This window comes from Orcinus orca, chromosome 8, assembly GCF_937001465.1.
Source record: "Orcinus orca chromosome 8, mOrcOrc1.1, whole genome shotgun sequence".
Classification (NCBI taxonomy): Eukaryota; Metazoa; Chordata; class Mammalia; order Artiodactyla; family Delphinidae; genus Orcinus; species Orcinus orca.
Window position 1 is genome coordinate 101,205,787 of NC_064566.1, and position 23,009 is coordinate 101,228,795.

Consider the following 23,009-nt stretch of genomic DNA (forward strand, 5'->3'; position numbering starts at 1 on the left):
TGAAGAGCCGGGAGCAAAAGCAGGGTCCTACGTATGCCCCCTGCACACAACACCACCAAAGGGGTGGGCAGACCACCTAAGCCACCCCTCCAGCCTGACCCCTGGACCCACCCCTACCTCACCCCATGTAAGGAACCAGCTCACCTCCTCTGAGTGAGCTAGTGAATAAGGGAAACTGTTGCTAGTTCTCACTTTCCCCTGCTGCAGCAGGGGCCCCAATAAAGCCTTGCCTGAATTTCTTGTCTGGCCTCTGATCAATTTCTTTTGATTAAGGAGGCCAGGAACCTTGGTTGGTAACACTACCACCAAAATCTATTTGTGTCCAGCCTGCACTTTACAAAGTCTAAGCATGTGTTTATTTCCCTAGGCTTATTTTAATAAGAGAGTATCCTTAATAGGAGTATTTTTGTTCACACCATATCTCAGTAGTTCCTTTCAATATGGCAAACCTCTTAGATTATAAAACATCACTAACTCAATTGAATTCCCAAATCCTTAGGCAGTGTAAGTCAGACTCTAGTCTTCCATTTTACAATTGTGAAATGGAGACACAAAATAGCCAGCTCTTCTTACATAACTTGGCTCCCTCAGTAGGGCCAGTGGAGGTGAGCAGGGCCAATAATGCTGAAAGGAATGCAGGGCCCCAGTTCCTTCAGGGACCCTGTTTGCTCTTTGTCTGTGGAAGTACAGCCCTTTGCCTGGGCTGCCATTGGCTGCTCCTCCCAGCCTGGAATTATAAAGCCGTATCTCAGAGGCTCTCAAGGCCTGTGGTTCCGTCCTGCCTTCTGTAAATCTTTGGTGCTGGGGCCAAATCCAGAGATGGGTAAGTGCCTCCTGCTGCTGCTGGTGGTGGTCCTGTCCTCACTGCTGAGATTCCTGCAAGGTGAGCCCTCTGGGGAGCATGTAGGAGGGCAATGGGGACTGAGGAGAACCTGGGTGAGTGGCAGGTTATGTTTCCAGGCACTGCCTCTCTCTTTGACTCTTTGTCTGCTTGCCTTGACATTAGAATGTCCAACAGATAAGACGACCATATACATTTTACAATTTAATCTGGGGCATTCTGCTTTCGTAGGAATACATTTCAATATCTTTTTCTTGAAAGTCTGTTTTTCATAACTTCAACTGGTTAAACATTTTTGAAAGCTGAAATACTTGGGTACTCCATTTGTTGACTACTTTAAGATTTCAGACTGTTGGGGTTACACTGTAGAAACAGGATGGACCCTCACCCAAACTTGGATCAGATGTCACGACTGATGATGTCACATATGCACCAGGAGAGTATGAAAAGGTTTATTACTTACCTAATGAGGCTTTCTCGGGAGAGCAGGGCTTACTGCCAGGTGTCTTAAGATGGCTTCTATGGTGGTGAGGGGGACAGACAGGGCAAGGGTTCCTGCATTCAGGTAGGGGCTTGTGTGGTTTGAAACTCCCACCAGTGGTAAAGGAGGGAGCTCCTGAGGCCCAGATGTGGGGCACAGGGGAGAGACTTCAAGGCTGCCAGCTGTGAAACATAAAAAAATGGAGTCAAAATCTACTACCTGACCAAAATGCAACTGATATTTGCAGGACCTTTTACAAAATGTTCATTACTGTTGTAGCACACTTGGATTGAATCACAATGTTGTTCCTTAGGAGCTAAACCATTTTCAGATCTGCTTGATGACAAGGAGCAGGGAGAAATTTTGCTAAAGACTGTTTTTTATTCCACATCACAAAACTTTTACAGTTCAGTTATTTTATCTGTGGGTGTGTATGTGCACATACATATATAATATATAAAATATATTTTTTCATATATATAATTCATAATATAACATATTCTATATGTTATATATATTATATATTTTAACATTATAATATATAACATTAAAATATATAAAGTATTTACATATATATTTATTTATATTCATATACTATCTGGTTTGGACACAGTTAGGACACACTTCAGAATTATGTGTGAATCAAAACCAACTATCAGGGCATTTTTTGCTCTCTGGGCCTCAATTAAGTAAAAACTTTTTTTTTTTTTTGCTGCAATATTATATTCTACCAGCATTTGTAATGATTTTATGTTCTATGTGGACTTTTAAATTATATTTATTATAGCATTCACAAAAAGTCAGGTATTTCACCTTCTACAGAATATACTTTCATAGCTTTTATTTGATTCCATGATTGATTGAAAACTGGAATGATCATTGGCATTAACAGGCATCATTTGTTTCCAATGTCCTTCTTCAGCAAACGGAATCAGTCTGTTAATAGTCAATGTTTTGTTTGTTTTGTAAAAGCACAAGAAGACTCAGAATAAAAAATATAAAAAATTAATTTAGAAGAACACACATTTGATCTAAATGAAAATCCATCATCCTGGCTTGTGCTTCCCTCTGAAGCTGATAGGAGTAAAAATCATTTGTCTGGAAGGTGATCCCAGGAAATACCAGAAGGGGCGTGGGGAAGTAAGACAGAATATGCAATGAAGTTAATAAGCTGGACACCATGGTGGGCAAATGGAATCCATCCTGCTGGAAATTCTGGAGGACAGTGTAGAGGATCCAACTCATGGGTGAGAAACTTGGAGTAGTCACCCACCGATTCCCCATCTGTTCTTGGGAGAGGGACGCTCCCAGAGGCATCTGCTCTCCACTGTTCCAGCTGCCCTGTATGCACAGCGAGTGTGTCCTACAGCCCCCCGTCAGAGTCACAAGTGTTGCAGTCACAAGCATGTGGAGGTGAAGGCTGAGGGCTACAGGGAGGACAATGGGAATTACACCTGCTTCAGTCAGTGATACGTGAGGCCTCTGTTGCAGCTGCACAAGTGAAATCATCCTAGGGCACAGCCTTCTTCAAATAACTACTAACTTTCAAAAGAGCCACTGAAATTCTTAAGCAGATTTGTATCTTTAGGAGGTTTTCATGGGATCAGGGACAGCACAGGCCCAGGGGCAATGGTAAATATTGACAGACAGGCTGTTCAAGTTATACAGTCATCATTAAGTTTAGAGCAAGAGGAATTGAGTGCTCAGTTTTCTATTGAGTGTGTACTTTTCAAAGTTCATTCCAGGCGAAAAGCTTTACTGCAAGATAAAAATGTGTGAGTAAATAAAAAAATGTATAGTTTCAGATTTAAACTACACAAAAAATGATGAGGTCGTGGCAAGCACATTGAAATGACCTTCTATTTGTTCTGCTGTAGGTTTCCCAGCCCCTGTTTCCCACATAAATATTTCATTTATACTTGACCTTTAATTTCTCACATTTTGCACGGATTCGGTTGACTTGTGGCTTCCTTCCAGTTTCCACCCTCTTTCCTAGCCCTCTGTTACTTTCTCTTTCTTTAAAATCTATTGTCTGCACACCTGCAGTGAATAGAAAAACATAGTGAAACTGCAAAACATAGATCAGTTAATGTCATTCTCTACTGAAAAACCTCTGATGGCTTCCTCCAACTTTGAATAAAATCCCAGTTCTTACAATGGCCTAAACTGTCCTGTCCAAATAAGATATAAGCTGAGCTACAGATGTTATTTTAAATCTTCTAGTAGGCATATTAAAAAAATAAGAAATGTGTAAAATTAACTTTAATAGTACACTTTATTTAACCCAATACATCTAAAATATTACTTCAGCATGTAATCAACATCAAAGTTACTGATGAGCAATTAAAATTTTTTTGTGTGCTAAGTGTTTGAAATTGACCTACAGCCCATCTGTTTGGACTACTCATATTTCACAGGCTCAACAGCCATGTAAGTCCTGTGGATACCATGTACAACAGTGCGGGTCTAAGCAGATACGTGCTTATGGTCTGGTCTCTACCGACCTCTTCAGTCCCATTTTATAATATTCTCACCCTTTTCCACTTTACCTGTGTTGTTCTGTTTGTTTCTCAAGCTGGCCAAGCTAATTCCGTCTCAGAACCCTTCTGTGCACTTGCCTGTGGATCTTCCTGGAACCAGTTTCCCAACTTCTCCCAGCCGTTTAAGTAGTCAGCTTTAAAAACAAAATCATTCAGGTTTGAGCTTAAATCACACTTGAGAAAGCTTTTCTGCCTCCCCAAGGTCTCCCCATGCTGTCTCCTCCATGTTTCCTCCATCTCAACATCTTCACAAGTCACCAGGACCTGAAATAACCTTTCTTCTTTTTCATTGTCAGTCATTTTCCCCATTTATTTGTTTATTGTTTAAATAAGTGGAATGCATGTTTTAGTGCTCCTTCAGCACTCAATTCCCAACACATGGAATAGGGCCTCCCAGATGTCAGTGCTCACTGTTTGGTGAATAACGCAGGGAGCGCAGGGACCACTGGGTGCTCATCCCAAGAAGGAGGCTCCAGGGCAAGTGTTTGTCTGGAAGCTCCCTCCCTCCCTCCCTTCCTTCCTCCCCTCCTCTCCTCCCCTCCCCTCCTCAATCTCCCCCTGGCTTGCCTCACTCTCTTACTTCCAATCTTCTCTTTTACTTCCCATCCTCCTCCTCCCACCCGTCCTTTCTCTCCCCTACCTGTCCCCTTCAGCTCTCCTTTTAGGCTGAGTCCTGGCGTTCTCCTTGGAGCCCGACTCCTCAGATGAAAGGGAGAGTGGAGGGTGGGGCTCTGTGTGAAGGAGGGTGAGGGGAGGCTTTGTGAAGCTGCAGCCAGGACGGAGCAGGGGTGGGCAGTGCCGACTCCTTTGCAACTCCAACCATCACCTGTTCTGCTCCTGCAGATGCCATTCACATGGAACATTTTCAATGGTGCCCCTTGGTGTTGGGGTGATAATCAGTTGGCAAGTGGGGTCAATGGAGCTGCAGTGAAAGGCTTGACCTCATTCCTCCAGCAGCACAGCCCATCCCTGGGAGGACAGGCAGAGCCCTCTGTGCTCAGGTGCAGACCTTGTGCCTAGAGGCGCGCACGCCTCCTCCCAGGTGCAAGCCAAGCATGGAGAAATGACCTGCTTTCAGCACATTCCTCAGGCACTGGGAGCTGGTCAGTGTCCAGGCGCACCTGGGTCACAGGTGTGCTCCCTCCTGAGCAGCCGGGATGCTGGGCCATAAGAGCCTTATTATGCTGCTTTGACTTTCCAGCTCTAGAATGTTTCCAGTGTCACCGAGTCAATGCCAGCGGGGTTTGCGAGAACAGGGGAAGCTTCTGCCACACTCAAGGCAGCCAGCAGTGCTTCCTGAGGAAGGTCTACGAAGGTAGGTGGGGCCTGAGAAGTCTCCTGGGTGACCTTTGCCAGAGGTTAGGGGCTGGCAGTGGGTGTTCAGGGTGGGGGGATAGTATGAACCCTCCATGGGACACCATGAGAGCCTGGGCCCCAAGAACAAGGCTGGGTGCCTGTAGGACTCAGGGAAGTGACCCCTCAGGAACCCTGGGAGTAGGAACTGCATAGAAAAGGGGTTGGTTTTCTTTTCTTAACCTAGTGAAACATTTTCATCTCGTTGTGGTACTGGGCTGCCACTCACTATTAATTGGGATGGTGACCTGTAAGCAAAGTAAGGAGTTTAGCTCCTGAGGGTAACTAGAACTGGGCTGCTGAAATTCCTCTGAGTGGGACCTGACTGTGATGGGGTTTTGGGGAACTAGGGACATAGACTGGGGGAGAAATGGTCAGGGTGGAGAGGGCAATTTCCATTCATCCTCTCTGCCCTCTCTTGTGTGGAGGGAATGGATTGAGCTCTAATATACAGAGCTTGCAGAGCTATTTTAGGAGAGCCCATTAGGGGGCCTATCTCCAGCATCTCATTCCCAGGAGGCAGACATTCACCCTACCAGGAGCATGAGTCCTCCATGGGATGTGCTATTTTCCCCTCATTCTTGATTAGTTGGTTGATGCATTGATCCTGTGATTTCGTTCAGGAATATTTACTGAGCTGCATACCAGGATATGCTGGGCCCCATGCCCATGGGCCTGCAGCCTGGGTTCTGGGACCTCACTTGCCCTCTTCTCTGTCCCTTTCCAGGTGACACCATTTCCTATGGATACCAGGGTTGTAGCAGCCTATGTGTTCCTATGAAGCTCTTTAAATTCAGTGTTACGGTGGAATTTAGATGCTGCCATGACTCACCTCTCTGCAACAAGTTCTAAAGACAGGGCCCAGCTTTTGCCCTGACGTGGTGGATGAAGCTAAGTTAGGATCCCTTTCAACCACCACAGTCTCCAAGATTCTGTGATCTGAATATGGGTCCCTTTTAAGAAGCAGCCTCAGACTCGTTCTGTTTTCAGGCCCCCTTTCCTTTCCTTCATTGCGAGATGCCCCAGGGATAATTTTTGAAACCAAATTGGGGTGAAGATTGATGGGCATAGCTAGGTTCAAGGCTACCTTCTCCCTTTTCAGGCCCTAAATCATCAGTCACATCAATTGCTGCTTAAAAAGGCAGCATCTGTGGAAGGCTGCATTTGTGATTCTGCATGTTCTGGGGGCAGGAACTGAAGGAGGAGGGAGAGTCTTTGAAAGCTGAAAACAGTAGAAGTGTGAGGGGAGTCCATAAATGATGGGTTAGTTGAGTGGGCTAGGTGTTGTAACACAAATCTCTTAAGTGGCTTAAATAAAAAATTTTTTAAAAATGGAGTCACTTATGTCAAAGTGATTTAAGATGGAGTTGGGAGGCTATTAAGGAAGTGGAACTTACACACGTCCATCCCTAAACCCAACATAAACTTTGGACCCATCCATCCTGAGACCACCTGGAACTTGCCTTCTTTACTCCTTAGAGACCACAGCTTAGCAACCAATGTGCTTCCAGCAAGTGACTGAAAGTCTGCCGGCACCAATCGTAGTTCTGTAAAGATAACTTTCATTACTTCTCTGGAATATCTTTTTTTGCCTTTAGAAGCCCCTGCTATTTTCTGTTCCCGCTGGAGCACATTTGAGTTGCCATTCGAATCGGTGCCTCCCAAAATGTAATTCTTAGAACTCTAAATAAACTCTTTTTCTTATTTGCAGCCTTCTGCGTTTTTTGGTTATCACCTGATAATGGTCTCCGGATCACCATAGCTTGTTTTTGCATTCACAGAAAACATGCCACAGGCTGGGTGGGAGAGTGCATTTAGACACATCTCCTCAAGGGTGCAAACCATGTGGACGTTAGAAGACTTTCCTCTGGTGTGGGTTGACTGGATCAGTGGTGGACACTTGACCCAAGTTGAGTCAATAAAATTCTCTTTCCTGGCAATTTGTTATTGGATTTTAGAATCGAATTCTTTGAATATGATTAGAACTGTACTATAAAACTCAGCTGCTATGGGGTGCTCATCTTCATCCATGTGATGGAAAACCACAGAAAGTCCATCTGCAAAGACAGAAGACTGAAGATAATTCTGAGTGGTGGAATTATCGTTAGAATAAGAAGCAGAGTGCATATGTGATCTTATTCTGGCACACTAAGTACCCATTTTTCATCCACCAATGCTTGATGTTTAAATATTTCACCCAAAGGTACATTTCAAAGGTGCAAAGATGTTGAATGTCACTAAAATGTATCCAGTCCTTATGATTGTGTCTGCTCTGAGCATTTGTATCTTTCCGTGATGCAGCCAATAATAAGACAATGATAATCGTAAGTTGCAGGTATCAAAAGCAGTACTCTTGTATGCATTATATCTTTTAACTCTCACAGCTCTGTGAGGGAGGTACTATTATTATTCCCATATTATAGATGAGGGAACTAAAGCCTAGAGAGGTATAATAGGTTCCCAAAACTGTGGCAGTAGATTTCCACCCAGACGATCTGTCTCCAAAGTTCACAATACTCTCTCCAATCCAAAAGTTACTTATTGGAGCAAGAATAGACAAACATTCTCTGTAAGGACCAGAGAGTAAACATTTTAGGCTTTGTGAACCATACAGTCTCTTGTAACTATTCAACTCTGTCATTTGTAGCAAAAACCAGCCACAGAAAATAGGTGAATAAATGCGCGTGGCTGTGTTCTAACAAAATTTTGCTCATGGACACTAAAATTTGAATTTCATATAGTTTTCATATGTTATAAAATACTATTCTTCTCTTGAATTTTCCAACCTTTGAAAGAGGTTTTTTTAAAGGGTTTTTTTTGTTTTTGTTTTTTGAGGATGCAGAAAACCCAAAGATGAAGGCACAGCTGACATTTGAAAGCATTTATCCGTTTCTGTTTAATTGTTTGTTCATTTCCAATGTTCCCTCATGTTGTGGCATGTAAACAAAGCAGAACAGAGAGCACTGCTCACCACCTGGTTCCTCAAGAGTTAAGTTGTAACCCACTGCACTGCTGACCAACAGTGCACTCTGAGAGGAAATTAAGATGATAACAGATGGAGCACCCTGTGCTGTGGACAAGCAGGCCCCTTAGATAGTTATATATCTCAGGAAGAATTTTAATGACACCAGATTCTTGTACCTTCCCATACATAGGAAAAACACTAAAATCGTTAACTTGAGATATGTGTTCTTTGTGCCTAGCAGTAATCTTTCACCAAGATGTATGCTTGGATACACATATTCCTTAGCCAAAAATCATATAAACTGGCTTCTCCTCTGCCTCTTTTGTGTAATTTCCTCAGAGTTACTGAGAGGATGTCACCCAGGCTATAGTCCTCAGTAAGTCACTAAATAAAACATAAACTCACAACTCTTACGTTATACATTTTTCTTTAAGTAGACAAGTATGTATCAGTATATCATTTCTTTTTATTGCTGAATAGTATTCCATTGTATGGATAGACCATACTTTGTTTATCCAGTCAGCAGTTAACACACATTTGGGTTTTTTCCACATTTTGCCTAGTATGGATTATGCTACTATGAACACCTGTGTACAAATTTTTGTGTCAGCTTGTTTTTAATTCTCTTAGGTATATACTGTCAATGAAAAAATTAATTGATAGTCAATCCAAGAAAGAAATGGGGAATTTTATTCTACCCAACTTGAGGATTATAACCCAGGAAACACTCTTTCAGAAATCTCCAAGAACTGTTCCACCCATTAGAGGTCAAAGCACAGTTATATACGTTTTTGAGACAACAGATTATATATCAAAGTAACATATGGATAGTTTACATAGTCCAAATCTGCACTTACAAGGCAAGTAGTGGGTCATCATGACCCCTTACAGGATTGAGAAAGGAATGTTATCTCCTAAGGAGTTACCTTGCTGATGCCAGGAGAAAATTGCTGTTTTCGGTCAAGCAGGTATTCCTGTGTCTTCTAAGGAGATCTGGCTAATGTATAATGTGGATGCACAATGCACAGTAAAGAGGGGTAGTGGCCCAAATGGATAGAGACAGAATCTTATGTTTAAAGATTTTCTTGTTCTGCCTTAAAAGTATTTTTATTTCACCAATACCTGGGTATGAAATTGCTATGTCATATGGTAATTCATTGTTTAACTTTCTAAAAAAAGTTAAAAAAGTTAAAAAAAGTTAAAAGAACTGCCAAAGTGTTATCCAAAGTGGCTACACCATTTTATATTCCTATGATGTATGGGGGTTCCAAGGTAGTTTTGATTTGCATTTCACTGATGACTTCTCTTTTCTTCCTAAAACATGGCTTAATTGCTTCCAATGTCTCCTTCATCAATGCGCTTATGAGTGAGAACCCAGCAAGACATAGGGCAAGAGAATCATGGCTGGGATCAAACAGTTTGTCTGGCAAATATGGAACCTACACAACTGACTAGAGGCTGTTTGGGACTATTAAAGGATTAATAGATTATTAAGACTATATATTGTCTTCTACAATCATCTCTCTTTCTTCTGGACTCACTGGCCCCCAACCCAATCAGCCCTTGAATCAGTTTCCATGTACTAGTTCCATGTCTCTTCCTTCCATAAAAAATTACACCAAAAACCCTGATATTTGACACAGAGAGAAAACATTAGGAGGTAAAATATGTGCTCAGCGCAGGGAGGGAGGGATGGAAGGGGGTTTAGAAGCAGAGCTGAGAATCAATGAGAGGGATTCGTTTTTATCATTTGGTGGCTCAAGCCAAACACAGACATATATGGGTAACAGGAGGATCTTCATCTGTTCATAAGCACAGATCTAACCTCTCCCTCCACGGAGGACTTTAGTGAGAACACGTAGATCAAGCATCTTCCCAAGTGGTGGGGGATAGAGAAGGGTCCCTGAGTTTAACCAGTGGAGAGCTATATACAAATAGACCCAGATGTTGGAGCTGGGCTTAATATTCTTTTTTTTATTTTGATTTTTAAATTGAAGTATAGCTGATTTATAATATTTCAGGTGTACACAAAAGTGATTCAGTTATACATGTACGTATTCTTTTTCAGATTCATTTCCATTATAGGTTATTACAAGATATTGAATATAGTTTCCTGAGTTATACAATAGGTCCTTGTTGTTTATATATTTTATATATAGTAGTTTGTATCTTGCTAATCCCATATTCCAAATTTATTCCTCCTCTCTTTCCCCTTTGGTAACCATAACTTTGTTTTCTATATTTGTGAGTCTGTTTCTGTTTTGTAAATAAGTTCATTTGTATCACTTTTTGGATTCCACATATAAGTGATATCATATATTTGTCTTTGTCTGACTTACTTCACTTAGTATGATAATCTCTAGGTCTATCCATGTTGCTGCAAATGGCATTATTTCATTCTTTTTTATGGCTGAGTAATATTCCATTATACATATATACGCCACATCCTCTTTATACATTCTTCTGTCAATGGACATTTAGGTTGCTTCCATGTCTTGGTTACTGTAAATAGTGTTGCTATGAACATTGGGGTGCATGTATATTTGAGTTAAATTCACCTTTGAACAATGTTATCAAGTCCTATTGAAATGAGGTTTAGACTCCTCAAAGTAGTACATTTCCTTAGTGTCCATCCTCTCCACAGAGGCTACTTACATGGAAAACAAATTGTAGGACAAAGGGAAAAGGGAGAAGAAGAGGAATTGGGATGGGACCTGCACCCCAGGGAGGGAGGTCTGAAAAAGGAAAAGTTCCCTCACCCTGGGAACCTGGCTGGGAGTTATGCCAGGACAGGTAAGGAGCTTCAGAGGCTTGAGAGGAGAGTGTAGGAGCTGGCTTCAGCCCCACAGGGTAGAGAGAGACCAGTACAGACAGTCCTGGCCACATCACCACACATCCCAGCCTGAGATGTATGCCCGCTGGTGTGCACAGTGGTTGCGTGCTGAAACTGGGGGTTCACTGGACAGACATAGGGAGAGGACTCAGGTTGGTTGCACAGAGACAGGTCATAGGGACTGGAGTGCAGTTGGGCTGCAACTGGGGGCACGTGCAGGATGGAGTGTGTGTCCTCCATAGGAATCCCATGTCAACACAGGAAGGGAGGGACATGGGTTTGCATAGCAGCCTCATTATCAGCATGCTTACAGTGGAGCAAAGACTCTGGCAGCTGTGGGTTCTGTGAACTTTGTGGGCACATGTGGAGGCAGGGCTGAAATCTGAGCCCATTACCACCAATCCTACTGCAGGTGCTGGGATACAGCTCAGGCGGGTTCTTGCTGTGGTGGATATTGGGACCAGGACTGCACATGCATGCCTGAGGGCCATTTGAGCTGATTAACTGTGGGCTCAGGGGACACAGTGCCCGTGAGTTTTCACACCAGCAGCTTTGTGAGCACACATGCATGCTTAAGGGAGCTCCAAGCCAATTACTGGAGCTCCCATGTGGAGGCAGCCCCTGATGGCAGTGCCAGCAACAGTGATCTTTGTGGGCATGCACACCAGGTGGCAGGCAACATCACAGAATCACAGGTCCCAGCGAACACCTCTCGCAGAAAAACACTCAGAGGCTCCTTTCTTAGAGGGAGCAATCCAGTCCCACCTATCTCACGATGAAGCTTAGAACCAGATCTGGGAGCTTCTACTCCAACAAGTGGGGAGCAGACCCTGTCCCCTTAAGGGCTATGACAACCACAGATCAAAGAGGAGGCCCTGCCCAACATCTAGTGCAGACTCTGGTCACCACAACACCGAACACACCCCCTATCAAGGGACCAACAGCCAGCACACTCTGAGCAAAGATATGGCAGGCATCCATACGCAAAACACCCCTGCACCCAAAATATTGTACTCTTACATGCTACACAGGGTCTCTCCCTCATATAAGACCTTCAAGTCCACAGTAGATAACTGTTTCTCCTAAATTAATAGAGTCAGAGAAATATAGTAAAAAAAAAACCCAGAGGAACTACTCCCAATTAAAAGAAGAGAAATCCCCTGAAAGAAAAAACAATAAAACAGACCTCTCCAGTCTATCAGACTCCTAGTTCAAAAAGAACATAATAAAATGCTAAAGGAATTAGAAAGGGCTATTGATAGAAAAGTGGATCACTGTAACAGGGAACTAGAACTATAAAGAGGAGCCAATCAAAATTAGACAATTCAATTGCTGAGATGAAAACCAGGCTAAAGGCAATAAATAGCAAACTAAATAGTGCAGGAGAACGAAGAAGTGATCTGGAAGATAGAATGATGGAAATCACCCAATCAGAAAAGCAGACAGAAAGACAAATTAAAAAAAGAAGAAGAAAGCAGCATACAAGATCTATGGAATAATATAAAACATGCCAACCTATGCATAGTAGGGATTCCAGAAGGAGAAGAACGAGAAAAGAGGATCAAAAATGTATTTGAAGAAATTATGGCTGAAAACGTGTGAAACCAAAAGAAAGAAATAGATATCCAGGTAGAGGAAGCACAGAGAGTCCCAAACAAGATGAACCCAAACAGACCTACACCAAGACATATCATAATTAAAATGGCAAAATTTAAAGATAAAAGATTCTAAAGGCAGTATGAGAAAAACAGAGAGTTAGTTACAAGGGAACCCCATAAGGCTATCAGCTGATTTCTATACAGAAATGTTGCAGGCCAGAAGGGAGTGGCAAGATATATTTAATGCCCTGAAAGGGAAAAACCTGTAAGCTAGGATACTATACCCAGCAAGATTATCATTTAGAATAGAAGGAGAGAGAAAAAATTTCTCAGACAAGAAAATACTAGAAGAATACAGCAATACTATACATGTCCTAAAAGAAATATTGAAAGTTCTTCTCTAAATGGAAAAGAAGCAAGAATCTATAGGAAAGGGAAAATCACAATAGGAAAGGCAAGTTTATAAAAGTATTGAAGATCACTTATATAAGCCATTATATAGATTAAGAAACAATTGAATACTTTGTGAAAGTGATTATAAGGAAGAGCAAAAGGATAAACATAAAGATGTAAAATAGGACATAAAAATTACAAAATGAGGGAGAGAGTAGTAAGAAAATGTAGAACCTTTAAGAATGTGTTTGAGCTTACGTGGCTATCAGTCTAAAACAAGTAAATATAATTATGGGTTAACATACTTGAAATCCACATACCCACAAACCAAAAACATACAATAGACTCACAAAAACCAAGGAACTCAAGTGTAATAACAAAGAAAATCAACACATCACAAAAGGAAAAACAAAAAGCAGAAAAAAGGAACAAGGATTAAATACAAAGTCAACTGGAAAACAAGGTTTAAAATGGCAATAAATACATATTTATCAATAATTCCTTTAAATGTCAATGGACTAAATGCTTTGATCAAAAGACAGAGTGGCAGATTGGATAGTGAAACAAGAACCTACGATATGCTGCCTACAGGAGACCCACTTTAGGGCAAAAGACACATGTAGATTGAAAGCAAGGGGGTGGAAAAACTATTTCATGCAAATGGAAATGACAAGAAAGCGGGGGTAGCAATACTCATATCAGACAAAATAGACTTTAAAACAAAGGTCATAAAGATAGACAAAGGAGGACACTATTATAATGATAAAAGGATCAATACAAGAAGAGGATATCATACACATTAACATATATGCACCCAACATTGGAGCACCTAAACACATAAAATAAATACTAAGAGAGGTAAAGGGACAAATTGATGGGAAGACAATAATAGCAGGAGACTTTAACACCCCACCCAGTGATATCAATGGACAGATCTTCCAGACAGAAAATCTGTAAGGCAACAGAGATCCTGAATGATACAATAGAACACTTAGACTTAATTGATATCTACAGGACACTACATTAAAAAAACAAAAAAAACAAAAAACACATTCTTTTCAAGTGCACATGGAACATGCTCTAGAATAGACCACATAGTAGGGCACAAAACAAGGCTCAACAAATTTAAGAGGATAGAAATTATTTCTAGCATTTTCTCTGTCTACAATGTCATGAAACTAGAAATCAACCACAGAAAGAGAAACGAGAAAGAAAACAATCACATGGAGACTAAACAGTATGCTACTAAAAGACCAATGGGTCAACAATGAAAGCAAAGAGGAAATCAAAAATACTTCAAAACAAATGATAATGAAACACAGCCATACAAAACCTATGAGATGCAGCAAAAGCAGTCCTAAGAGGGAAATTCATAACGATACAGGCTTTCCTCAAAAAAACAAGAAAAATTCCAAATAAACAACCTAACTTAATGACCTAGAAAAATTAGAACAAACAAAACCTAAAGTCATCAGAAGGAAATAATAAAGATCAGAGAGGAAATAAATAAAATAGAGATTAAAAAATAGAAAAAAATCAATAAAACCAAGAGCTGGTGTGTTTTTATTTTTTACATTTCTTGTTTTCAATTTTTTTTAATTTTTAAAAATTTTTATACAGTTTTTAAAAGTTACTTTCCATTTACAGTTATTACAAAATATTGGCTATATTCCCCATTTTGTACAATACATCCTTGAGTTTATCTTATACCCAATAGTTTGTACCTCCCTCTCCCACACCCCGTATTGCCTCTCCTCCCCTTCCCACTGGTAACCACTAGTTTATTCTCTATATCTGTGAGTCTGCTTCTTTTTTTGTTATATTCACTAGATTGTTGTAGTTTCAGATTCCACATACAAGTGATATCACACATATTTGTCTTTCACTGTCTGACTGACCTCACTTAGCATAAAATACTCCAAGTCCATCCATGTTGCTATAGATGGCAAAATTTCATTCTTTTTTTATGGCTGAGTAGTATTCCATTGTATATATATTCCACAGCTTTTTTATCCATTCATCTATTGATGGACACTTAGGTTGCTTCCATATCATGGCAGTTGTAAATAATGTTGCTATGAACATAAGGGTGCATGTATCTTTTCAAATTACTGTTTTTTTGTGGTTTTTGTTTGTTTGTTTTGGATATACACTGAGGAGTGCAATTGATGGGTCAAATGGTAGATCTATTTTTAGTTTTCTGAGAAACCTCCATACCATTTTCCACAGTGGCTGCGCTAACTTATATTGCCACCAGTAGTGCAGTATTTGTTATCTGTGGTTTTTTGTTTGTTTGTTTGTTTTTTAACCACTCTGCACGGCTTGTGGGATCTTAGTTCCCTGACCAGGGATTGAACCTGGGCCCTTAGCTCAGCAGTGCAAGCACAGAGTCCTAACCATTGGACAGCCAGGGAATTCCCAATTTGTGTTCTTTTTGATTATATCCATTCTGACAGGTGTGAGGTGATATATCATTGTGGTTTTGATTTGCATTTCCCTGGTGATTAGCAATGTTGATCATCCTCTCATGTGCCTGTTGGTCAACTGCATTTCCTCTATTCAGTTCTTCTGCCCATTTTTCAATTGCTTTTTTTTTTTTTGATGTTGAGCTGTATGAGCTGTTTATATATGTTGGATATTAATCCCTTATTGGTCATATCATTTGCAAATATTTTCTCCCATTCAGTAGATTGTTTTTTCATTTCATTGGTGGTTTCCTTTGCTGTGCAAAAGCTTTTAAGTTTATTTAGGTCCCATTTATTTATTTTTGCTTTTGTTTCCTTTACCCTAGGAGACAGGGCCATAAAATTATTGCTGTGATTTATGTCCAAGAGTGTTCTGCGTATGTTTTCATCTAGGAGTTTTATAGTATCCCATCTTAGATTTAGTTCTTTAATCCATTTTGAGGTTTTTGTTTTTCTTTTCTTTTCTTTTTTATATGGTGTTAGAGAATGTTCTAATTTCATTCTTTTACATGTAGCTGTCCAATTTTCCCAACACCACTTATGGAAGAGACTGTCCTTTCTTCATTGTATATTCCTGCCACCTGTCATACCAAAACCAGGCAAAGACACTACCAAAAAAGAAAATTACAGGCCAATATCCTTGATAAATATAGATGCAAAAATCCTCAGCAAAATAACAGCAAACCAAATCTAATAACATGTAAAAAGGATCATACAGCATGATCAAGTTGAATTCATTCCAGAGTCACAAGGATGGTTCAACACATGTAAATTGGGGCTTCCCTGGTGGCGCAGTGGTTAAGAATCTGCCTGCCAATGCAGGGGACACAGGTTCAAGCCCTGGTCCAGGAAGATCCCACATGCCGCAGAGCAACTATGCCTGTGCGCCACAACTACCGAGCCTGCACTCTAGAGTCCGTGAGCCACAACTACTGAGCTCACGTGCCACAACTACTGAAGCCCACGTGCCTGGAGCCTGTGCTCCACAACAAGAGAAGCCACTGCAACGAGAAGCCCACGCACTGCAATGAAGAGTAACACCCGCTCGCCACAACTAGAGAAAGCCCACGTGCAGCAACAAAGACCCAATGCAGCCAAAAATAAAATAAAATAATTTTTTAAAAATTATGTAAATCAATCAATATGATACACCACATCAACAAAGGAAAAGACAAAAACCACATGATCATCTCAATAGATGCAGAAAAAGCATTTGAGAAATTCAACATTCATTCATGATAAAAAAAAAAAACACCTCTTTCCAATGTAGGTATAGAGGGAGCATTTCATACATAATAAAAGCCATTTATGACAAACCCACAGCCAGTATAATACTCAATGGTGAGAAGCTGAGAGCCTTCCCACTAAATTCTGGAAAAAGACAAGGGTGCCCAGTCTCACCACTTATATTCAACATAGTATTGAAAGTCCTAGCCACAGCAATTAGACAAGAAAAAGAAATAAAAGGTATCCAAATTGGAAGCGAAGAGGTAAAATTGTCATTATATGCAGATGACATGATATTCTATATGGAAAACCTAAAGATGCCACACAAAAACTATTAGAACTGATAAACCAATTCAGCAGATTAGCAGGGTAGCAGGGTACAAGACTAATATACAGAAATCTGTTGCATTTCTTTACTGACAATGAAATATCAGAAAAGTAAAAAAAAAAAATCTTGTTTAAAATTTTATTTAAAAAAAATACAATAACTAGGAAAAAAACTTACCCAAGGAGGTGAAAGGCTTAATGCTGAGAATTATAAAACACTGATAAAGGAAACTGAAGATGATTCAAGGAAATGGGAAGATAGCTCATGCTCTTGGATTGGAAGAATTAATATTGTTAAAGTGGCTATACTACCCAAAACAATCTACAGATTTAATGAGATCCCTATCAAATTACCCAAGACATTTTTCACAGAACTAGAACAAATAATCCTAAAATTTATATGGAACTACAAAAAACCCAGAATTGCCAAAGTAATCTTGAGGAAAAAGAACAATGCTGGAGACATAACCCTTTGAGACTTCAGACAATACTGCAAAGCTACAGTAATCAAAACAGTGTGGTATTGGCACAAAAACAGACAGGTAGATCAGTGGAACAGAATAGAGACTCCAGAAATAAACCCACACACCTGTGGTCAATTAATCTTTGACAAAGGAGACAAGAATATACAATAGAGAAAAGAAAGTCTCTTTAGCAAGCGGTGTTGGGAAAGCTGGACAGCCGCATACATATCAATGAAGTTAGAACACTCCCTCACACCATACACAAAAAAAACTCAAAGTGGCTTAAAGACTTAAATGTAAGACGCGACACCATAAAACGCCTCAAAGAGAACACAGCCGCTCCGTGGCATGTGGGATCTTCCTGGACCGGGGCATGAACCCGTGTCCCCTGCATCAGCAGGCGGACTCTCAACCACTGCGCCACCAGGGAAGCCCCCAGCATGTTTTTAGACAAAGACATTTCTGCCATCTTTTTTCCTTTCCTTGCATTAGTGCAGAAAGTCTACCTCATGAGTTTAGGAATCTCTATTTTCATCCATCTTTTTATTTCCTTGTTTGTACCTTTAATTTTCCTTTAGATTCTCCCTCCCCTTTCTCTATCTTTATCATGTTTCATGTCTCTCCTGTTCCTTTTTCTTTTTCATTCCCTTCTTTCTCTCTTCTGCTGTTTCCTTCTTTCTCCCCCACCCCTTTTTTTAAAAACTAGGCTTGATGTAAAAATGAAGAATATTTCTATTATTTATATTATTATTACATCTATTTTTTAATCTTTCCCCATTTTACTTAGTGTGCTTATAATAGTTTAAAACATTTTCTTTCTCATAAGTAAGCTTCAACAGATATTTAATGCTCAGATAATGTTTTTCATGGACTTTTAAAAATAATGAGAATGACAAAGGAGAGAATTGGAAGACAGGTGAGTCTGGGTCTGGTTATTTCTCTGCTCCAACACAAGAGCTCACCTCAAAGAGAAACAACCACAAACCCAAATTCTCCAGCCTATACAGGTCAATTTGGGTTTGGTCCTAACCAGGAGATTCAGGGATGGGCTAATGATGATGAAGCCTGGACCAATGAATGGAATTGATGTTGTTTTAAAGTGACTTTTATAATTCCCCCAATTTCCCTGTTTAGCAAATTAAAACATGGTAGATTTAAAAGTATATAAGGTTTTCAGTAAAGTGATTCAATTATATATATACATGTATCTATACTTTTTCAAATTCACTTTGCTGTACACCCAAAACTAACACAACATTGTTTATCAACTATACTTCAATAAAAATTAAAATTAAAAAAAAAGAAAGTACACTGTCCATAGGAAGTATTGCTACCATTACTATTCTGTGAATATAATCACACTTTTCTGGACTTCAAAAAAAAAAATGGATATAAGGTCATGTATAATAAAATTAAAATAAACAATAATCTATTAACCAGAGTTAATCAATAAATATTTTAGTCTCTATACTTCCAGGTTTATTTTCACATACATAAATGTTTAACCATCCCAAATTTGCCTGAGAAAAGGGAGTTTACCATGATGTGAGACTTTCAGTGCCAAAGTCAGTAAAGTCCCAGGGCCACCTGGGGTGAGTTGATCACTCTGTTATAATTTTTTTTTGTTGTGTTTTGTTTTATTTTTTAAGAATTTATTTTACAAAAAGATAATGAAAATGCAGTACATGGCTTTCAAGAGGCAAACCTTCGTTCGGTGGCCAGCCGCTGAGCCAGCTTACCAGGTTACCAGAGTCACCAGGTTACAAAACTTCCCACCCACCCAGTACTCACCACACAGGAGACAGGACAGAGCCACACTCAGCCCTAGCAGTCTGTCCACTGGCCTCGGAAAGAGGTCCCCTAAGCAGGCTGCTTCTCCAAAGCCCGGCTCTCCTGGGGCTTTGCCTTATACTGGCTCTCAGTGGAAGCAGGGGCCACTTGTTGGCATAGCAGGTCCACTATCAGTGTCTTTTGATAAGCTCAGTGCTCTTCCACCACACTCCCCACTCCAGGGGGTGTCACAGGTTCTCAGAGTAAACCCTCAGTTGATGAGACTTTTTGTTTTTCAGGAGAGTCTGGGGAAATGTTCTCCTAGAGTCTCTCAGAGTCTCCCAGACTCTCCCAGCAACATAGTCACAATATGTTGCTAATGGTGTCCTCATGATGTCTGCTGAGGACCTGACACACTCAAAGCCTTGAGTCCCCTGACCTTTTTCCTGCCTCACTTCACCCCACCATGGACTGAGGCAGAGACATGGGTGCTCATGCACAGGATGCTCTGGAGGGTGGGCAAGGTAGACAGAGACCACGCAGAAGTCAGGGTGCTATTTGGGGTGGAGGCGGTGATGACTTATCTCACTCAGGAAGATTGTTGTGGGTTCAGGTAGGAAGAATGGGTATGAACTGAAGGCAACTGTGAAGAAAATACATGCGGGTAGTCCTCACTTCGCACACACCCAATATGCACGTATTTCAGTTACCATGCATTAGTTAAATAACGCCAGTCCCTCCATGACATAGTTCAAATTCTGATTACCACGGTATATGAACTGTGAGTAATTCCATAAAATATGAACTTACTACTAGACCTTCAGTCCACAAATCCAAATCACTATGTAGGTAACTGATGGCTTATCATGACCAGTGATCATGTTATGTCTTTCAAAGTAACATGTGCATCTGTTGTTCGACTGACTCACAGAGAGCAAAGCATGTAATTGTGTTGCTTGTCTCCAGGGAAAAACCCCACATGATTCAGGAACTTTTGGATAGATTTCACGATATTGAAACTATGAAGGATCAAATTCAGGCAGGGCATCTGACACTGGAAGAGACCCTGGCTGGGGGGCAGTCCCTGGCTGAGGCCTCTTGGTGGGGCAGCTGGGGTTGGAGTGGGCCCTAGATGAGGGGAGGCCTGTGAGGACTCAAACAATGCACTGGCTGGTGCCTCCGATTTTGGAGAGGGTTCCAGCAGTTCCCAGACCAGAAGCTCTAGGGTAAGTAAACGGATTTCCTTCCCATATAGTCTAGGTGCTCTTTAAATTGCTGTTTCTTTGCTTTGTCCTAGGGTTGGCGAGTCTGCCCTTGGGCCTCTTCCAGCAATATCCCTCCCTCCTGCAAGTCGTAGCATCTGGGGCGGGAGGGGTGTCTCATGGGTACCGTGTCTTCATTTTCCTACCCATTTCTATGTGGTCCTTCTATGTGCAATAGCTGTTCAATCAGCCCTCAGATCTTCTTCAAGAGGAACTGCTGTAACGTGGATGGACCTAGAGACTGTCATACAGAGTGAGGTAAGCCAGAAAGAGAGAAACAAATATCGTATAATGTCACTTATATGTGGAACTAGAAAAATGGTACAAATGAACTTATTTGCAAAGCAGAAATAGAGACACAGACATAGAGAACAAACATATGGATACCAAGGGAGGAAGGGTAGGTGTGATGAGCTGGGAGATTGGGATTGACATATATACACTACTATGTATAAAATAGATAACTAATAAGAACCTACTGTATAGCACAGGGAACTCTACTCAATGCTCCGTGATGACCTAAATGGGAAGGAAATCCAAAGAAGAGGGGATACATATATACGTATAGCTGATTCACTTTGCTGTACAGCAGAAGCTAACACAACACTGTAAAGCAACTATACTCCAATAAAAATTAATTAAAAAAAAAAAAGAGGAATTGCTCTAAATGTATGTAGTTATAGATTCGGTGTTTCCTGTTCTTTTTGTTGTCCTGTGAATTACTCTTCTGTCCTTGAGGGCCTCTGGCCCTTATCCCGTTTCTTATTTCAGGATGGCATATATACTGTACCTTATTTTAGCTTTCTGTCTTTTTATCTCTCAGGTATGTGGGGTTCCTGTACATACAAAAATAATTTTAAGTTTGTCCTATTACTCTGTCTCATGTAAATTTAATTCTTAGACCAGCCAAAAGAACCTAGAAGGGTAGAGGAAAATTTTCTTCCTTCCCAACAGTATATTCAAAGTTGTGCAACCATCACCGTGATCAGTTTTAGAACATTTTCATCACTCCAGCAAGAAACCCTGCACCCACGAGCTGTCACCTTTTATCACAACTGCCTTTCCATCTCCACCGCCTCCACTGCCAGCCCTAAGCCACTACTAAGCTACTTTCTTTATAGATTTGCCTATTGTGGATTTTTCATATAAGTGGAATCATATAATATCTGGTCCTTTATGACTGGCTTTTTTCACTTAGGATAATGTTTTCAAGGCTTACAGTGTTGTAGCATGTAACAGTATTTCATTTTTTATTACTGGCAGGCAGATTCTTAACCACTGTGCAACCAGGGAAGCCCTCTCATTGTGGTTTTGATTTGGATTTCCCTGATGGCTAATGATGTTGAGAATCTTTTTGTGACCTTATTGGCCATTTGTATATTTTCATTGGGGAAATGTCTGTATAGATCCTTTGCCCATTTTAAAACTGGGTTATATATCTTTTTATTGTTGAATTATAAGAGTTCTTTATATACTCTAGATAAAAGTCTTGTAATAAATATATGACTTGCAAACATTTTCTTCCATTTTGTGGCTTGTGGGTGGTCTTTTTACTGTCTTAGTGGTGCCTTAGAATTACAACAGTTTTTAAGTTTGATCATGTCCTTTGGTCGCTTGTGCTTTTGGTGTCATATCTGGGAAATCATTGCCTACCTCCCCCCATCCCCGCAATTTCTCTTTTTGTCTCTATCTCTCTGTCTGTCTCTGTCTCTTTATCTCTATATATGTATTATAAAGAGATATATAAATTTTTTAGTATGTATTTTATATAGAGATAATAAAAGGTAGAAGGCTTCCTTTGAATGACAACTTTTTATTGGGCATCCAGGAGTCAGAACACACAAGGAACTGCAGGTCCAGAATTTATTCTATATTTCTGGGAAGGCAAGGCAATAAAAGCAGCCTATCTCCTTGACTGCCTGCAAGGTGGGTTGGACAGTGAGAGATGTTCTAGCCCATTGTTGCACTTATCACCCAGAACAGAAAGAACCACACTTATCCTCAGCAACCTGTCCATCACCTTCAGAAGTGAGATCTTTCCAGTATGAGACTGGTTCCATGGCCCATCTTCCCTGCGGCTATAGCCTAATCCCACCCGAATGGCTGAAGGGACCAAGCTTTGGCAGAGAAGTTCAACTAGCTGTGTCCCGTGATGAGATGAGAACACTCTGACACTGACCCTCTGCTGTGAGGAGTGTGGAACTGGGGAATAAGGCTGTGTGGCAAGTCCATTTATCAAGCTGCCCTTAGGAGGGTTCCCAGTGCACGTCCTTCCTTTCTGCTTGTGGAGCGGTTAGGAGTGTGAAGAATGAGGCCAAAACAGATAGTGAAGAGAGGGATGCTCTGGAGTACTCTTGATGCTTGGCCCTGATACATCAGGAAGAAACTTTATACTGATGTCATCAGAGAAACTGACACAAAGACTCAAAGTCTTGAGCTCCCCAGTGCTTTCTGCCCTAGATCCATGTCCCTCCCCACTACATACATCAT

The 23,009-nt window shown here is 40.7% G+C and overlaps 1 protein-coding gene and 1 long non-coding RNA gene across 3 annotated transcripts; one reads left to right on the top strand and one right to left on the bottom strand.

Annotated features, from left to right (window-relative positions):
* The first annotated feature begins 673 nt into the window (after positions 1 to 673).
* Positions 674 to 7,378, top strand: LOC101282508 (protein PIP-1-like). Its single transcript, XM_004280459.2, has 3 exons — positions 674 to 883; positions 5,064 to 5,177; positions 5,943 to 7,378. Exons 1-3 carry the CDS (start codon positions 820 to 822, stop codon positions 6,065 to 6,067), a joined length of 303 nt encoding a protein of 100 aa, XP_004280507.1. The 5' UTR covers positions 674 to 819; the 3' UTR covers positions 6,068 to 7,378.
* LOC125965197 (uncharacterized) lies at positions 1,365 to 5,844 on the bottom strand. Of its 2 annotated transcripts, none has more exons than XR_007478798.1 (4): positions 4,503 to 5,844; positions 3,872 to 3,996; positions 3,247 to 3,362; positions 1,365 to 1,504 (listed from the first exon to the last, which is right to left on the bottom strand). It is a non-coding gene; the product is annotated as an uncharacterized LOC125965197 (long non-coding RNA). The 2 variants fall into 2 exon arrangements; XR_007478797.1 differs by having other exon boundaries at positions 3,261 to 3,362; positions 4,503 to 5,840.
* Positions 7,379 to 23,009: the final 15,631 nt, after the last annotated feature.